At 46.9% G+C, this 18,862-nt stretch overlaps 2 protein-coding genes and 1 non-coding gene across 3 annotated transcripts; 2 read left to right on the plus strand and 1 right to left on the minus strand.

Moving 5' to 3' along the window:
- The first annotated feature begins 1,282 nt into the window (after window positions 1-1,282).
- TRNAM-CAU lies at window positions 1,283-1,369 on the plus strand. The gene is given in 2 exon segments: window positions 1,283-1,320; window positions 1,334-1,369. It is a non-coding gene; the product is annotated as a tRNA-Met (tRNA).
- A 325-nt stretch (window positions 1,370-1,694) lies between these two features.
- LOC124653898 (metacaspase-1-like) lies at window positions 1,695-3,322 on the plus strand. The gene is made up of 4 exons (XM_047192953.1): window positions 1,695-2,262; window positions 2,363-2,693; window positions 2,816-3,131; window positions 3,214-3,322. Exons 1-4 carry the CDS (start codon window positions 1,851-1,853, stop codon window positions 3,271-3,273), a joined length of 1,119 nt encoding a protein of 372 aa, XP_047048909.1. The 5' UTR covers window positions 1,695-1,850; the 3' UTR covers window positions 3,274-3,322.
- A 12,107-nt stretch (window positions 3,323-15,429) lies between these two features.
- LOC124651203 lies at window positions 15,430-18,354 on the minus strand. Its single transcript, XM_047190331.1, has 12 exons — window positions 18,277-18,354; window positions 17,735-17,947; window positions 17,516-17,599; window positions 17,376-17,431; window positions 17,159-17,294; window positions 16,915-17,011; window positions 16,751-16,817; window positions 16,537-16,635; window positions 16,332-16,421; window positions 16,093-16,247; window positions 15,898-16,005; window positions 15,430-15,732 (listed from the first exon to the last, which is right to left on the minus strand). The coding sequence occupies exons 2-12, from the start codon at window positions 17,943-17,945 to the stop codon at window positions 15,564-15,566; spliced, it is 1,272 nt and encodes a 423-aa protein (XP_047046287.1). The 5' UTR covers window positions 17,946-17,947; window positions 18,277-18,354; the 3' UTR covers window positions 15,430-15,563.
- Window positions 18,355-18,862: the final 508 nt, after the last annotated feature.

Consider the following 18,862-nt stretch of genomic DNA (forward strand, 5'->3'; position numbering starts at 1 on the left):
ATCGACCAAAACAACTTTTATGAGTTTCTCCAACATGACCTATGATCCTACTAGCTATATGGTTTCATTGGTTCAAGGAACAGAAATGGAAGACATACACCGCCATTTGTGGTGATTATATATATCATCACAACAAATTATGACCTTGTAAGACTTTATGTACTTTCTCTGTTTATAAAGAATTGTCTTAACTTTGTCTAGATATGTATGTATCTAGACGTATTTTAAAGCATATAGACATATAAATTTTAAGAAAGTTGAGACATTTTTTAATAAACGAAGGAAGTAGTAAAATTTTGGACAGACTCCTCCCTCCGTTTCCGGTGCTAATTTAAAACATTAGTCCACTGTAATGTTGAGATTGATGGAGTTGCCATAGACAACGTTGGAATGATTGGAATATCATTTTTTACGAAAGAAGCGAACACCCGTATAAAATTCTACACAAGGGAGGCTAACCAACTGACCTATGTAAATTCGTCGACGTACAAATTTGTTCGGTGTTCTCCGCACCGTAAACGTAACACATCACGCGTACTGCTGTACTGTTCTATTGCACATCCATGTCGGGTATATGCGTGGGCAAGCGTCCGGCTGCGCATTCGGTTAATTTGGTTAATTCGGTTTGGTTAATATGGTTTTTAAGTAAATACAGTTTTAGTACTTCGATAAATACGGTTTCGTATAAAAACAGTACGGTTTCGGTAATAACCATAAAATATCGGTTCGGTTTCGGTACTAACGAAACTAACCAAAGTTGACGCGAATTTTTGAACACCACATATATTTCATATATTTTATTTTTGTGATTGAACGGAATGTTTTGCAAGAGAAAGACGGAAAAATACAAAAAAGTGCGGCCAAAATAAAATTGTAGCCAAGTTTAGAAGTCAAACTTAGGACCAGTGAACAAAATAGCAAAAACATCCACACCTAAATCACCACGCTGGGAGGGTCTTCTCTGTGTACATTGAAATTTAAAACTTATATGAACGTAGACTGCAAAGTTCAGCTAGACCAGGGAGAAAAATTCGTCACTTGCTTGGATATTCGGTTTCTTTTGATTTTTAACTGAATTCACTATTTGGATATGGTTAGCTATTTTGCTAACTGTAACCTAACTTAAAACTGAAAAGAAACCATAATTTAGTTACGGTTAGGTTTTTTCCAGTTCGGTTTTTAGTTTCGGTTCGGTTGTGCACAGCTGGCTCAACTGATCACGGATTTTGCTAGGTGCCAAGCATATTGGTTAAATTCTTTTATTTGAAAATGAAATGCAAACGGGGTGGTGGCGCAGTTGGCTAGCGCGTAGGTCTCATAGCTAAAGCGAGTGATCCTGAGGTCGAGAGTTCGAGCCTCTCTCACCCCAAATTTTTGTCTTTTTTTCATTTTTCAGTGTCGTTTTCGCATGCATTCCCTTGTCTCTTCTGACCTTTGCAATGCTCGAGTTTCAGGCCGTCCTCTTTGGACATGAATACGATTCTGTCTTACCCTCACGTCGAAATGTCGAATAGAGCATCGAATGCTCCTGGGAATAAAGTAGACATGGCCGAACCGAAAGGTAGCATCATCAGTACAATCACCGTGTCATCCACCAAGCATCACATTATCGCCATTGTCCATACTCCATTACTCCAACGCGACATATACCTTCCTTCCTTCTCGATTCGAAAGAACACTGATACTAGTTCATCATCTTCCAGAATGTCCGCCTAACCTATCTAGTCTGACCGTACACGGCGACACACACCGTCCGTCCGCTCGGCCTACACAGGTTTTGACAGTACGCCGCCCGAAAAGAACCGGCCGTCGACGGCACCGAGCTGGAGGCAAGCACAGACCTCTCACCCATGGCGGGCGGGAGACAGACGCGGACGACCTGGTGCAGCCGCTGCGGCGCGTACCTGTCGGTGCCGCCTGGCGCGCGCTCCGTCCGCTGCGCTCTCTGCCACGCCGTGACACGCGTGGAGCGCCACGGCGGCCTGCACCAGGCCGTGGGTTTCATCAAGGGCCTGTTCAACGCCTTCGGGTCCCCGTCGCAGCCGCCGCCCTCGTCGTCGGGGTCCATGCGCGTCGGCGACCCGTACCGCCTGCCGGCCAGCTACCCCCATGCCCGCGGCAAGAAGCGGGCGCTCCTCGTCGGCATCAGCTACAGCTACACCAAGTACGAGCTCAAGGGCACCGTCAACGACGTCAACTGCATGACCTACTTGCTCCGCGAGAGGTTCGGCTTCCCAACCGACTGCATCCTCGTCCTCACACGTACGTAAACAATCACCCGTCCAGTCTTTTCATTCTGGTCGTGTAGATCGTCTCGACTTTGGTGGTTCGTTTTGTGATCATCTATCTATTCTCTGGACAGAGGAGGACAAGGACCCGTACCGTGTGCCGAACAAGGATAACCTCCGGCTGGCGATGCGGTGGCTGGTCGAGGGCTGCACCTCCGGCGACTCCCTGGTGTTCCACTTCTCCGGCCACGGCATGCAGAAGCTGGACAGCAACGGCGACGAGGTCGACGGCTACGACGAGGCCATCTGCCCGCTCGACTTCGAGGACCGCGGTGTCATCCTCGACGACGAGATCAACGAGACCATCGTCCGGCCCCTCGGACCGGGCGTCAAGCTCCATGCCATCGTCGACACCTGCCACAGTGGCACCATCCTTGACCTGCCCTACCTCTGCCGCATATCCAGGTACGCACAACACCTGGAGTATTTCAAACTCGCTTTACGCGCCCAATATATAAGCAGAGATCCTGAAAAAGATAATCGATCTCACAAGTTGAACTTGCTGTGATTTTGTACGACGCGCCAAGAACTGGGTACTGGCAGTGGGAGAACCACAACCGTCAACCCGATACGCCGAAGGGCACGAGCGGCGGCCTAGCAATCTCGTTCAGCGGCTGCGGCGACAGCCAGACCTCGGCTGACACGACGGCGTTCGCCGGCTCCACCTCGACCGGCGCCATGACGTACAGCTTCATCAAGGCGGTGGAGTCTGATCCGGGCACAACCTACGGCCGTCTGCTCAACGCGATGCGGGCCACCATCCGCGACAACGGCGGCGACTCAGGCATCCCTGGGCCCATCGGTTCCTTCTTCCGCCGGGTCATCACCTTCAGCTGCGCACAGGTAGTCCATCAGTCTCGCCATTCAACAACCCAAACATGCAAGCCAAGCATCGATCCTTAACTTCTATTGAACGATTTTGCAGGAACCTCAACTATGCGCGTCAGAAGCATTTGACATCTACAGGAAGCCGTTTCTCTTGTAGTTAAACCAGAAGCTGTTCCCATTGGCGGCACACTTGATAGGCGTCTTAGACTGCTCATAGTGGGAGTAACTTAGCTAGTAACATCACACAACCCAAAGCATTTTGGTGACATGGCATGGCAATGAATGAAGAAAGAGAGTGAGGTGGTAACTAGCTATGTTACCATAACATCACACATCCCAAGACAAGTTGAGTGTACACCATAGTAAATGATACAATGCATGACACCACATATTATTACCCACTATGAAGGTAGTAATTTAGACTAGTAACATATGTCATGTTACTAGTCTAAGTTACTCCCCACTATGACTAGCCTTATATACCTATGATCTATGTGTCCCATTATTACTGAATCATACATTGCGTGACCAATTAGGCGATCCATACAACGAACACAGTCACACTGTAATTGTGTTGTGTCATTTGAAATTTTGAATTCTGATGGAAAAATTATGTTCCGCGGTCTGACAATATCACCGTGTAACACTATCAGTGTAACTCCTTAGGCAAATACTCCGTCAGTTTCCATAACTTTTGTCGTGGTTTTAGTTCTAATTTAAACTAAAATTACGGAACAGAGGGAGTATGCTAGAAGAATTGATGTAGCCAACCTTTCAAAAAACATATTACATATACACATACCCTACACTATATTAAGAGTGAATTCAATCTTTACTTTATAGTTGTGATATTGAACGGGGTCTGTAACCTGATTTTATTACTTCTATTCATACTGATTGCTAGGCTCGTGCTTGCTATAAAAGAAATACACCCAACATTTTGCAATCATGTCAATCCGGCGACCTATACTCTCTCCTTTTTGCGGGGAAATCTCGCAAACTACTCACCCTACCAACTAATTATGTGAAAATGTTTCTCCCAATTGGGAGAAATGAAATCTGCACTCTCAAATCCGAACAAGTGATAGTTCTCAGCAACTTGTTGCTGGAGTGTTTGATAACTCATTAAGTTACTATTTTGAAAATTGCCATAGCAATTAAGTTTTCGAACCCAAGGCAACAATAAATTATGTTGATTCATATCAAAGCCTTTTGTTCCAACCAATTTGGGGTAGACTAGATATGAAACCCAACAGAATTAATATCAACACTATAGTTCTTCGATATACTAGAATTCTTCACCGTTCCAAATAACCTGGATTTGTACTTAACAGGTAATTCCGTTATAACCAATATCTTTCACATTTCAACACTACCTACACAACCGATGTACATTGCAAATTTGCACATCTGAATATCTAAAATGTAAGCTTGTCAGTAGCTTCTCTTAGTTGCTCAAGTAGGACCTGAAATACTTCACACACATAGCTCTCTCTCTAGAAAGAGATAAACTTCTTGGTCTGTACCTAAAATGCAAGCTTGTCAGAATCCTGATTTTACTATGCGATTACTAACTAAATTAAGTGAAACGATTGCATGATTCTAAGAAGTAGAATCTAAGTCTTTACGTCCAAAAGTTAAGATCCTACGGTTTACAATTCTACCGTAGAGGTTTCGATCGGATTCGGAATCACAATTCTGACAACTTTGAATACGTCACCGAATGGATGTTGGGGAACTTTTAGGAAACTAACATTAATCCATCATTTATACAAATATAACTCACACTAATCCATCATTTATACAAATGATGAACAAAAATTGAGCAACTAAGAAAAGCTTCTGACAATGTAGAGGACCAAGAAGTTTATTTCTTTCTAGAAAGAGAGCTATGCGGGTGAAGTATTTCAGGTCCTTTATGAATCAATTTCTGAATCATCACTGTTCTACGTTTAGTGATTTTGTGTTAATGATAATGCAGTACATTATATACTGCAACTCACTGGTGTTCTTCTCACACATAGCAATGAATCAATGGTTTTAAGTTCAAAATGTAGGGAGTAGCTATAAGTAGTTAAGCATATCATGCCCTTCTCTGAAAAATTGTGTTTTAATGATATTTTTATTATAATTTATATTGGTTGAGGCGTGTGTTGCACATCTGTATTAGTCAAGTACACACTTACTAGTTGGCACTAGTATTTGATAACTCCTATTCACCCTCTAGTCATTATATCCCAATCTTTCAAAAATGATGCAGAATCTTGGACGTGATTTCATTCCTAGACTACATCACGGCGATGACAAGGAAAACCATGGTCACGCGGGTCTCACCGCAGACTAGATCAGCAAAACCGCGTAGCAAACTGCAGAAAACACGTCATCTAAATTGCCTCATACGTCACAAATCCGCGATGTCACACGAGGTTGACAACACACAAACGTGTTCTAGGTTTCCTTAGGTGGTCCCCCCTGCATGTGTCGACCGTCCCTACGGGATATTCTACATCAACGAGCTCCTCACCATGTGGAAACACGGACCAGATCAGATCAGATAAGGCATTGGACATCGATCCCCGAGCGGATATGCGCGATACCAAAGCTAATTCAAGCGCAACGACACCAAACTGATCAGGAGCTGCGCTAGGAGCCATGTACGCATACTACACAACATTTGTAGTGTATGACTACACGACATGTGTAGTGTATGAATACAAGGCTTCAAAATTGTAAAATATAGCCTAGACAATACGAAGACATGGTTGGGTTTGTAAATCTCACTTCAGGAGAACCTAATAATTTAGAAGAGGCCATAAAAATTAAAAATTGGGAAATGCCAAGGATGAATAGTATCTAGCACTTATAGAAAATAGAACTTAGCATCTAGTTTCCCAACAACAAGCAGGTAAAATATCATAGACTGCAAGTGGGTTTACAAAATTAAGCATAGGGCTGATAGTAGCGTATATAGATACAATGATCGCCTAGTTGCCAAAGGCTTCAAACAAAAATATGTCACTGCCTTTTAGTCCCGTGATCAAGGAGGCTATTATTCATTATCTACCATCTATTGCAGTATCGAGGGGTGGAGTCTTCAACAACTGGATGTGAAGAAAACGTTTTTTTCATGGTGTTCTACAAGAGAACGTATCATGAGGAAGCTACCAAGGTATGATGTTAAGGAAAAAAATCATTGCATCTATAGATATGACAAGGCTTTATATGGACTGAAGCAAGTCCGAAGAGCACGGTTCTCAAAACTCATCACAAAGTTGCAAGCACTTGGATTTTGGCCTTCCAAGCTATCACTTCATTATTCTTTTATTCGAAAGAAAATATCTCTATCTTTGTACTTATTTAACATCTCTTCTTCAAGATCTCCAAAAGGTGTTTGCCATAAAAGTTCTTGCTGATGTTTGTAAGCTTCATGCACCAGTCAATATAACCAAAAGTCCGAAGTGATGAAAATGGCTAGTGCAATCTACTTATACAGTTCAACACCTCTACTCACGTGCGACGGGAAAGACAAGTCAACGCGTGTAGAGACTCAAATGTGGAATCAAGAGGCCTATATGTAGATGTCGAGGGTCACATGTGAGAGGCGGTGTTGTGATTGATTGTTTTTGACACAAGAAAAATATACCTCAGATGTGCTGAAAATAGTAGGTCTGACATGTTGTAAACCTACAAATACAACCATGTCACCCAATGAAAAATTTCCTGCACATGAAGGCTCTCCTCTTAATGTAGAGAATGCTACCAAGTAGAAAAGCGTTGTTGGTGCATTACAATACTTAACCCTTACCAGGCTAGATATTTCTTTTTTCTGTTAACAAGGAATACCAATTTCTTTTTGAATGCAGAATGGGCTATTCTACAGGTGCATTTGCTGTCTTTCTTGGCCCAAATATCTTTTCATGAAGTGCAAGAAAACAGGCCGTAGTCTAAATATCAAGTTGTTATCACCAGAATTTGACCAAGTCAGAGGTGGGCCGCGATCAAGATGGGTTTGAAGAAATATATATAGAAGGAATACGTGGATCGGCCTTTTATATCAAGTTGGGCTTAATTGCCCGTGTATCTGTAACATATTAGGTCGCATCTTAGTTTAGAAGTTAGAATCTTACCCGTGCACGGTTTGGTGCACGCCCACATTAGAAAGTCCGCTGGACTATAAATATGTATCTAGGGTTTATGGAATAAACAACAACCAACGTTCAACCACAAACAAATCTCGGCGCATCGCCAACTCCTTCGTCTCGAGGGTTTCTACCGGTAAGCATCATGCTGCCTAGATCGCATCTTGCGATCTAGGCAAGCACAAGCCTGCCTACGTTGTTCATGCGTTGCTCGTACTCGAAGCCTTTTTGATGGCGAGCAACGTAGTTATCTTAGACATGTTAGGGTTAGCATTGTTCTTCATATTACATGCTGTCGTAGTGCAACCCTTGCATGTCTAGCCGCCCTTACACCTATCTTAGGTGTAGGGGCGGCACCCCGCTTGATCATAGTTTAGTAGATCTGATCCGTTACGATTGCATCTTTGTTCTACAAGGATTAGTTTAATATATGCAATAGTTAGGCCTTACAAAGGGGGGGAGGATCCAGCGGCGTGTAGGGTGACGTTCGTTGGCCCTAGAAAGGATGTTCCGGGGATCAACCTCGTGTTGGTTTTTAGGCCCTGTCTAGGATCGGCTTACGATCACCGTGCGCGAGCGCGAGGCCCAACCTCGGAGTAGGATGATCCGATTATGCGGTGAAAACCCTAAATCGTCGTAGATCTCATTAGCTTTACCTTGATCAAGCAGGACCACCATATTCGGACACCTCGTCCGAATCATGGGTGGATCGGCTCTTTGAGCCGATTCACAGGATAACCCGAGAGCCGATCGAGGCTCGTATTTAACGTTTACGTGTGTGCCCCGCGGAAAACTAAGCGAGGCATCATCCACACCTTCCCGACCGGGTATAGGTCGGTGGCACGCCCTTGTGATAAACATCGGCGCGTGCGACCGGGAGGCTTTGCGGGCCGTCGCTCAGAGGGACTGGGGCCAGCCGCAGCCCTAGTTGTTCCCGGCTCTACAGTGTTGCCCGTCTATGCCCGCCAGGGGGTTTCTGACGTCAACACATTCTGGCACGCCCGGTGGGACGGTCGACGACATCCACGACATCGCCATCTACATCCGAGATGGCGGAAGACACTCCGGTCACGTACGCGGATCTGCCTGATGACCTCAAGAAGAAGCATGACGAGATCAAGGCAACCCTCGAAGCCGAACTCATCGGCTCCTTCCACCGAACCCGCTCCCATGGCGTCAGGTGGAAGGGTTTCACACCTGAAGGCGCACTCGATGGAGTGGACTTGTCCGCCCGTCGAAGAACGCACCAGGTCGCTGCGGCAGAGATCAACTACATGGTGGCTCATTCGCTGCACCGCCACTCCGAGAGCCTCGGTGAACACCTTGGAGCGTGTCGCTCTACGCGTCGTCCGAGAAATCATGAGCCACCGGTATTCTCCATCGGGACCAGCTCGGGGACTTTCAAGGGAGAGATGCCGCTCCAGCCCCAGCCCGTTCGCATGGGCAGCACCGGAACCGCCGAACTCATCGGCATACGTCGTCTACAAGGTTGGTGGTGATCCTAGTGACTACCAACTCCTACCCGAGCCGCCTAAGGAGATCCCGCACGGATACACGTGCGCATACGTCACCGGACCGCAACGCTCGGGCACTCTCAAACCAGGCTGCAATATCAGCGGCCTCTGGGACGGCAGGAGGAACGTCAGGAGCCGATCCTGAGAAGCAATCGTGGTTGGCTAAGTACGCCACCCCGACGAACCTCCAAGGCCCAGCTCCTGCAGTTGGCTTAGAACCGGAAAAGCAAGCATGGCTGGTTAAGTATGCCACCCCGGCGAATCCTCAGGGTTCTACACCTTCAGCCATCACAGCGGATCAGATTTGTACGATTCTGAAAGATCAGTTCGGTATGATGCCGAAAAGGAAGGCGTTCGGCTACACCAAGCCGTACCCCAACAGCTACGAACTGATCCCGCTGCCACCCAAATATCGGCTCCCGGACTTCACCAAGTTTAGTGGATCGGATGGGTCCAGCTCCATCGAGCATGTGAGCCGATATTTGGCACAGCTGGGCACGATCTCAGCGTCAGATGAGTTGCGCGTGAGGTTCTTCTCACAGTCCCTCACGGGATCGGCTTTCGGGTGGTACACATCGCTACCACCGAACTCCATCCAAACTTGGAAGCGAGTTGGAAGAGCAGTTCCATGAGCAGCACCATTCGGAAGCTTCCGAGTCTAGCATTGCCGATCTAGCACAACTACGTCGAAGCGCGGAGAAACCGTGACGGAATACATCCAGCGCTTCAGGAATCTTAGGAACCGATGCTATTCGGTTCGTATAACCGAAAAGGAAGCAGTCGAGTTGGCGGTAGCAGGCCTTGCAACACAGCTCAAGGACATGGCCTCCCAAGCAGATTATCCCTCGCTGGCGCACGTGGTTCAGAAACTTTCAGCATATGAACAGCGCCACCCGGACCTGTACCAAGACAAGTTCAAGCGTGCAGTAGCCCTGGTCGATGCAGAGGAAGACGAAGTTCTCGCGGGAGACCAAGAAGTAGCAGTGGGCTGAGTGGACTCGGGAGGAACCCCGTGTCCCGCAAATGGGTAAAGCCACCGAGGCCCGCCCGGGGGATTTGATTTTGACGTGACCAAGACTGAGCAAATCTTCGACCTCCTACTCAAGGAAAGCAGTTGAAGATACCCGAAGGTCTCAAATTCCCCACGGCGCAAGAGCTGAATGGAAAGCCATACCGCAAATGGCATAACTCGCTCTCCCATGCCACCAACGACCGCAGGTGTGGCGTCAGCACATCCAAGCGGCGATAGAGAATGGGCGTCTAACTTTCAACCAATACGCCATGAAGGTCGACACACACCCCTTCCCCGCCGTAAACATGGTGGAGTATGCTTGCCATGCAGGGTGCCAGCCGGGTTTCCTGTGCAATATCAACATGGTAGATCTTGGACACCACGCTGGCAAAGATGGAGATGAGGGCAGCTGCTCTCATAGCAAAGAAACAGAGGAAGCCGCTCCACGCGATCGGCTCCGCCAAGACGGCAAGTGCTATGTAACAGAGGGAGAAGTGAAGAACATAAGATATCAGCGACCTCTCTCTGATCACCTCCTCAACAAGTATGTGAGTCAGTACGACCAACGCCGACGGTCCAGCGATGATGATGAAAGAGATCGTCTGGCTAGAGAAGCCAGAAGACATCGTCGGCAGAATCGCGATGAGGAGGAGCACGAGCGCTGTGCCAAGGAAAAGGCAAGGGAGCAAGACGACGAGGACAGGCACTGGGATTGTCCTTTCTTCAGGCACTGCTGGGATTCAGGAATGAGCCGATTGCCAACAATCGGCAATTGCCTAGAATGCAACCGGAAGAAGAAGGAGGCAGCCAACGTGTCCGTGTTCGAGCGCTTAGGACCTCTCCCGCCACAGAGCAAACGAGCTGAGTCCCCTCGGTTGGAAGATCTCGAAGATTCAGAAGACGAGGGAGAAGAAGAAGACAGGTACCATCGGCCAAGGTGGTGCCCTGACGGACCCAGCCGTTCCCAGAAACGCAGGGTTCAACGATTGCGCGGCCTGGAAGAAGCCGAGAGGTTATACTTGCATACATTGAGGAAGGCAAGGCCTGATCTGGCGGCAAAGGTTCAGCGAACCCTAGATGAAGAGGGTCGTCCACGGAAAATGGAGTGGCGCCCCAAGCAAAGGAAAGCCGATGATGAAACATCGGCTGGCACAAACATGGTGCTCGTTCTTCCGACGAAGCTCAGTGCTCCACGGTTACACGATATATCCAAGGTGGACGACAGCAAGCGCACCAACATGATAAAATCAGAGATTGGGCTGGTTCTGTCTACCGGCCTGGACGAGTAGCAAGAACACGTCAATGAGCAAACATGGCGAGGCTGATCCTTGTGATCGGCCCCAAAAATTTATGAAGGGACATTACAAAACCTTTCATCGAACAAGCAACATGGAGGCCGATTCCAGCGAATCGGCCAAAATTATCCTCACCATCCATTCTGCCTGGGTTCGACATGTTATCCAACAGAGCCGATATCATCAATTCTCTTGACAGAATCGGCTCGGGGGGGCACCCAGGTGGATAGAACACGAGGATATGCAATGGATCCCATCTCATCTTTGGTGATGGGTATTGGAGTATGGGGGCCGATGCACAGGTCGGCCGTAAAAAAAAAAAATTCGAAAATTCGTAAATTTTCGAGCACAGCCGATGCAGCAGACATCGACTCAAGAGGAATAACTGTTACGATCAGAGGGTCAATGGAGCACTAATGGAAGAACTCCTCAATGGAGTAGTGTAAGAGCTCGGATCCTCTCTTCAAGGGCAAAGGCCAAGAGCAGCCTGGACGTGCAGATCAGGTCAAGGATGGAGCGCATCAGATCCACCAAAAGAAAGGAGCCGATCTGGCCGGCAAGAACTGAAGAAACTCGGGGGGCAGCTCACCTTGAAGGCTCTCTGCTTTGAGAAGCCGATTTATGTTCAGATCGGCTGGCTTTGCATAAGAAGTTCCCTCAGACATGATCAAGCCCAGGTCCATACAGCTACTTGGCGTATCCTCGTCTCTGTCTTGCCTTGGCTGAGACTCGGGGGGCAACATGCCTGGTGGATGCTCTTCTGAGGAGCCGATCGGGGTACCATCGGCTGATCTTCGTTGCAACCTTCTTCACAAAATGATGAGCGCTCGCTAAAAAGGATCTCTGAAACCGGTGGGAGGAATTTAAGGGCTCTCTTGGAAATCCCACAGTATCCACCGGAAAGAGAATCATCAGGTGAAGAATGTAAGGGTAAATATCAAGGGACCGATGCGTTGCTATCGGCTCGTTATGCATTAGTAAAAGAGGACGAATCGGCAAGACCAGTATGAGGAGAAATCGGCTAAGATAAGCTAAACGAATCGGCAAATCAGATTGGGAAAAGTTCTTCATTGATAGATTTCTTACATAAGAAGCTGATAGCCCTCAAAAGGAAGTACTAGGGGATACATAGCCCCATCTACTGCTACTGGTCCTATGCTAGATGTCCTATCTACGGGCCGTCGCTGCCCTCATCATCGCCGTCATCGCCGGTGTCGGCGCTGCTCCCGGCCGGCTCGTCGTCGCTGCTCCAGCGGCCGCCGGCAGGACCTTCATTGTCCTCATCTTCCTCGTCGTCGTCGTCATCGTCGCTGTCGAAGTCACTCAGATTCCCCGGCCAGGGGCAATGGCGCTTGGCCGGTGGTTCGTCGGGGGAGCTTTCGTCGTCGTCGTCCTCCTCTTCCTCCTCCTTCACCTCCTCGGAGGTGGTGAAGTCGTCCCAGGAGAAGCGATCGTCATCGCTCTCCTCCTCCGATTCCCCGTCGGCGAGGAAGCGGAGGTCGCTCTCCCCGTCTGTCGAGGATTTGTCGTCCTCCGACCAGAGGGAGAAGTCATGGCTAGACTCCTCCCCGGCCTCGATGGCGCGGCGGATGTTGGCCGCATGGATCTCCGCCGGGTTTGGCTCCGGCGTCGGCGCGCAAGACGAAGAGGACTGGGTGGAAAGAGCCGATGAAGTGGAGGAGGAAGAAGACATGGTGGCGCAGGACGGCTTTTGGAATGCTAATGCGAAGGAGATGTGGGATTGAACTGTGCGGAACGGTTAAATAAAAGGGGATATAGTGGGAATTCAATGCCACAGCAGTTCCGAGGAAGTGGTGCTTGAAAGAAAGAGAAAAGACTGCCAAGTCACGCGGAGAAGTTGAGAAGGCAAGTCATCATGATGACGGATACTGCGACGGTTCTGCCACGACATGACCCGATGAAAGAAAGGCATAATGATTTTGGAAATGTCATCTCCAAAACCAGGGGGGCATGTGTTATCACCAGAATTTGACCAAGTCGAGAGTGGGCCGCGATCAAGATGGGTTTGAAGAAATATATATAGAAGGAATACGTGGATCGGCCTTTTATATCAAGTTGGGCTTAATTGCCCGTGTATCTGTAACATATTAGGTCGCATCTTAGTTTAGAAGTTAGAATCTTACCCGTGCACGGTTTGGTGCACGCCCCACATTAGAAAGTCCGCTGGACTATAAATATGTATCTAGGGTTTATGGAATAAACAACAACCAACGTTCAACCACAAACAAATCTCGGCGCATCACCAACTCCTTCGTCTCGAGGGTTTCTACCGGTAAGCATCATGTTGCCTAGATCGCATCTTGCGATCTAGGCAGCACAAGCCTGCCTACGTTGTTCATGCGTTGCTCGTATCGAAGCCTTTTTGATGGCGAGCAACGTAGTTATCTTAGACATGTTAGGGTTAGCATTGTTCTTCATATTACATGCTTGTCGTAGTGCAACCCTTGCATGTCTAGCCGCCCTTACACCTATCTTAGGTGTAGGGGCGGCACCCGCTTGATCATAGTTTAGTAGATCTGATCCGTTACGATTGCATCTTTGTTCTACAAGGATTAGTTTAATATCTGCAATAGTTAGGCCTTACAAAGGGGGGGAGGATCCAACGGCGTGTAGGGTGACGTTCGTTGGCCCTAGAAAGGATGTTCCGGGGATCAACCTCGTGTTGGTTTTTAGGCCCTGTCTAGGATCGGCTTACGATCACCGTGCGCGAGCGCGAGGCCCAACCTCGGAGTAGGATGATCCGATTATGCGGTGAAAACCCTAAATCGTCGTAGATCTCATTAGCTTTACCTTGATCAAGCAGGACCACCATATTCGGACACCTCGTCTGAATCATGGGTGGATCGGCTCTTTGAGCCGATTCACAGGATAACCTGAGAGCCGATCGAGGCTCGTATTTAACGTTTACGTGTGTGCCCTGCAGGAAAACTAAGCGAGGCATCATCCACACCTTCCTGACCAGGTATAGGTCAGGTGGCACGCCCTTGTGATAAACATCGGCGCGTGCGACCAGGAGGCTTTGCGGGCCGTCGCTCAGAGGGACTGGGGCCAGCCGCAGCCCTAGTTGTTCCCGGCTCTACAGTGTTGCCCGTCTCTGCCCGCCAGGGGGTTTCTGACGTCAACACAAGTACATAGGAATAATACAAGTGTCCAACCAATGCCACGGCTGAAGTTATGTGGGTACAAACCCTTCTTGATGAACTAAAGGTTCCTCATCCTTCAGCAGCTCAACTATGGTGTGATAACATATGTGCAACTCAGGGGCGGAGCCAGGATGGGAATTGAGTGGGGACAAGAATATGCGTATTGAAGAAAATATTTTTTAAGTGGGGCAAAGCTCTATTTTAACTAGACTTTACAAAGAGATTAAAGATTTAAGTGGGGGCAGCTGCCCCCTTGCCAATAGCCTAGATCCGCCCATGGTGCAACTTATCTTTCAGCTAATTCTGTTTCCATGCTAGAGTTAAGCATATTGAAATTGATTATCATTTGTTCAAGAACGAGTAGCTCAGAAATTTTTGACATCAAGTTTATTCTAGCAGGTGACCAAGTTGCAGATGGATTTACTAATTAAACTACTCACGGTTCCCCAACTCAAAGTTTTCAGGAACAATCTTAACTTTTTTTTGACAGGAGAACAATCTTAACTTAGATAAGAGGGTGTGTTAGCCTGTTAGTTTGTAACTTAGTATGTACACAGTGGCAGATCTACAACAAGCTAGGGGGTGCACATGACCTTGGTAGAAAAAAATCTTTGTAAAATGACATGTTTTCACCACATATGCACCCTCCAATTTTTTTTTTAATCTTTTGAGGCACCCTCTAGGCACCATGGTTCTAAATGTTCGAACTCCGCCACTGCACGTACAGCAAGATGTATTGCACCGTTTCCATAGATAAGGGTCGGTATCTGGAAAATCTTCTTGTAACCTTCGTTGTAATCCTTTTGAGGTTGTTGTTTAAACCTCCTATGTGAACACACACGGTGTGTCCTCATCGGGGTAAGACACCTTCCACCCATTTCCACAGCAAAGATTTCTGAACTACATTATTCAACTGAGTCCACTGAAGGGAGTGGCCGTCCAAATTTCCAAGTACTGCATTGCTACGAGTGCAGACTAAGTTCTGACTTCTATGCACATGGTTACTGAGCATACTTAGGGATTGTATACTACTGTCTCGATGCTTTACACTTCAGTTGGCAAAATAAAATTACCTGATCATGACATGCACATATGTCTGATGTGCCAGCAAGCAGATGAATATAGGGACACTCTTCTTTTCTATTGATCATTGGCCCTTCTATTAAACATCCAAGAATTACACAGACGGTAAATACTTTTCACTTACACAGTAAATCTTTTGATTTTCTATGGTTCTTCCTTATGCATGTTTCAACTAGTAGTTGTGCAACTCCCGTCAGTTTTAAGGATATAATACAAGGAAGCATTCGGGAGCCTGAACTCTCATTTTGCTTCCGCTTCTTCTTCCTCGTCCTTCAAATGCTCCTTGAGGCTCTGAATCTGAGGTTGGCAATCGACATTCTCCCAGATTGAATCAGTGCAAGGAAATTCGTACCCCTCAGGTCTCAGAGACAGTGGAAACTCCGGAAGATCAGGCAAGGATTGAAGTGCACTGCAGCAGGAAATAAGAGGTGCCACAGACAGAGTAAGAAAATATGCATAAAATGATTGGTCATGCATGTCCTTGAGCCAAAGGATTTCAAATGAACAAGCTTACAACTTTGAAATTTATCATATTCAGATCTAGCGTTCATCTTGATACCAGAAGTAAAATTACCTATTCTTGTCTTGTTCAAAAAGATGTCCATAAATTTGGAATTTCTTGTACGCAACATCTGGAATTTTCTTGTGCATGTTTTTCATGATACCCCAAGGAGGAGGCACCCTATATTCAAGTGAAAACGAACGCGTCAGGTCATAAGGTGTATGACTAGATTTATTACTGATGATTTATCTTGCAGTAATCTCAGACCTTGTGATAGGATTTGCCAGGCAAAAGCTCAGACAAGCTCTCTTGCTCTCTGCAAGGAGGTCATCAGCTGCAGAGAGGCAACATACTGCGCTTATATGGTTGCTCGGTTCGCTGCCTTTGTCAAGTACTAGAGCATGGTAGTAATATGCCACTGCCTGGTGACAAGATGCAACATTGTTGTACTACCGTTAGTGAGGCATTTATCAAGCTTCAGGAATTTAGGGGTTCTTTTGGCCAACCTTAGCATCCATGCATTTCCACTTAAGGAACAGCAGAAGCTTCTTTCCGTACGAGTCACTTGTGTCGCATCCCGACAGACAATAGTGAGCCTGAGGAAAGGGAGAGATCAGGGAGCAAGCTAGTACGAAAACAAGTTCATTACGAATGGTAAACGATGCTGATGACTTGTACTATGTGAGACGTGATTAGTCAAGAACTGCGGACCTGTGAAAAATAGCTGACTTGCTCACATGCTAGCCGTCTCTTTACCGACAATGTTGCCTTATCACATTCAGAAGCCAATCCAAGCTGTATTTCTACACACTGGTTTTAAGAGTAGATACAGTATACGGGTTTATTTTGTAGAATCATACACCACAAGAAAATTTGGCTTGACATTCTGAAGAATATATCAAGTGGAGTTTTATGTTTACACTACCTGAGCCAATGCCTGAATTGAGATGGCCTCAAGCATACCTTCCTGCAGATAACTAGGAAAACTCTTCCTGTAATAAAAAGGTGAGCTGAAGTGAGTACTTATCTGGCAGGTAGTACAAGTTGATATTTTTTAAATGGGTTTTTGCATCTCAGGTGGGTACGTACTTGATTTGTACAGGTATCTGAACAAGTAAGCGATGCACAGAGTAGTCTAAGCATCCTGATGCCCGGAGCAATGAGTCGACGACATCTTTCTTTGAATCTAAAACATAAAATGCATCATTTCATTAATTTAACTCTGATTTGAACACACAGAAACACATTTCAGTGTGGTCTAACTATGTAACCCAATGAATATTCCAAAAGTGATGTAATCTCCTTGAGTTGAAAGTATATTCATCGAACTGACCTTCTGAGACCTTCTTTTCAATTCCATACTGCCCGTTCCTCGGAATGAGTTTCAGGTTTGCCTCAAACAATGCCAGCATCGCCATCATGTGGATAACAGAAAGAACTTCATACCACGCGCTCGCGAGACAACACTCCTAGATTCAGCACTTGATCAACCAATAAGAAAATCACCGCAAGCGGGATTATAGTGGCAAGAACGATAGACTCTTAATTACCTGGTCATCATCCAAGGTCCTCCAACTGAATTGTACAGATGCTTCAAGACGGCTCTCTAGCAAAAGCAATAACAGTTGAGTACTATCTATTGCATAGTCTTGAAAATTACACAGAAGGGACAGGCTATAAAAGTTCAGACCTTTCGCTGTTAAACCGAGAACGACCGGGAGATACTCCTCCAGGGCGCGTTCTAATTCAGATATAGCCGCCATATCCCCATGATCTGCATTAGAAGATCAACAAAAGGACATGAGAGGTATTCTTACGAGTTACAAGTTCAGGACTCACCCATCACTAGTCAAGTAAAACCAAAGTGATGTGTAACCAGGAAACACAACAGAAGTAGTGATCAACATACAGATATCTTCAGCCAGCAGGACGACGTTGGAACGGAGCGTGGCGAGACGGTCGAGCAGCTCCTTGGAAACCAGTCCCCGGAGCGGATGGACGATGTCGATGGCCACCGGAACGCGGATGGTCGGAAGGAAGACGGCGACCTCCTGTATGACGCTCCGGCGCTTCCGGCCCTTCCCGCCCAGCTTGTTGGGGATCGACGGACCGCACCCCATTTCTGTGTTAATTTGGATCAGAAAATTTCCCAGTGCATATCATCAGTATCATAGACACGTTTTGTCAGAACAAGAATGTAGATGCGCCGCGTGAGTATGTGGATCAAAAATTGGAAACTATGAGCGAGCTCTGGGTCAAATACTAGCATGCAGCAGGAAAGGATCAGCTAGTTAGTAATGAAATGGAGCATCTGATTTTCAATCAGCAGTTTCTAGATCTCTGAAACCACAGATTGAGCAGATGCAAAAGCAATATAAGATGGTCACATGATGCATACTACAAGAACTATCAATACTCGACCAAATCGATGATCCTCACCCCTAGACTTACAATGTGGGCAAGGCCGGAGGCGGCCAGGCAGGCAAGCAGGTTGGGGGCGCCCAGGCAGGAGAGAAGAAGCCTTTGACCCTGCCTGCACACCGGTACAAAAGGGTTTACCCATCGTAGGACTCAGCTTTATAGTTGGCGAAACAAACGGGAAAGCGAACAGAGGACGCTTACGCGGAGGAGACCCGAACGGCCAATGGAAGCAACATAGCCTTTGTGCAGATCGGAGATATCTTTGGCGTGGAAATACCGAGGAGGAGGACGAGGAGATCACATGGCGCACAAGTGGTGGAGGCCTGTACTGGGGTCTGGGGAGCCAGTCAGACAGCTAAACTATGCTCACCGTCGTGCATGGGAACGTGCGCAGTTAACTGCTCCAAATATTATATTTGGAAACGTAGCGGCTAGCTCCAACAAATATCTCTTCTTTTCTCTATTAATAAAATTGGAATCGGTGCTGTTGCTATATGAAAAAAAACGTCTAGTTTTTCACCCTTGAACCATAAATAGCCTTTTTTCCTCCATAAGGAGGTAAGGTCAACCAATTGTTTTATCTCTCTGCTCCATTATTGAACCTCAGAAGTTGCTT

This window comes from Lolium rigidum, chromosome 5 (genome assembly GCF_022539505.1).
Source record: "Lolium rigidum isolate FL_2022 chromosome 5, APGP_CSIRO_Lrig_0.1, whole genome shotgun sequence".
Lineage (NCBI taxonomy): Eukaryota > Viridiplantae > Streptophyta > Magnoliopsida > Poales > Poaceae > Lolium > Lolium rigidum.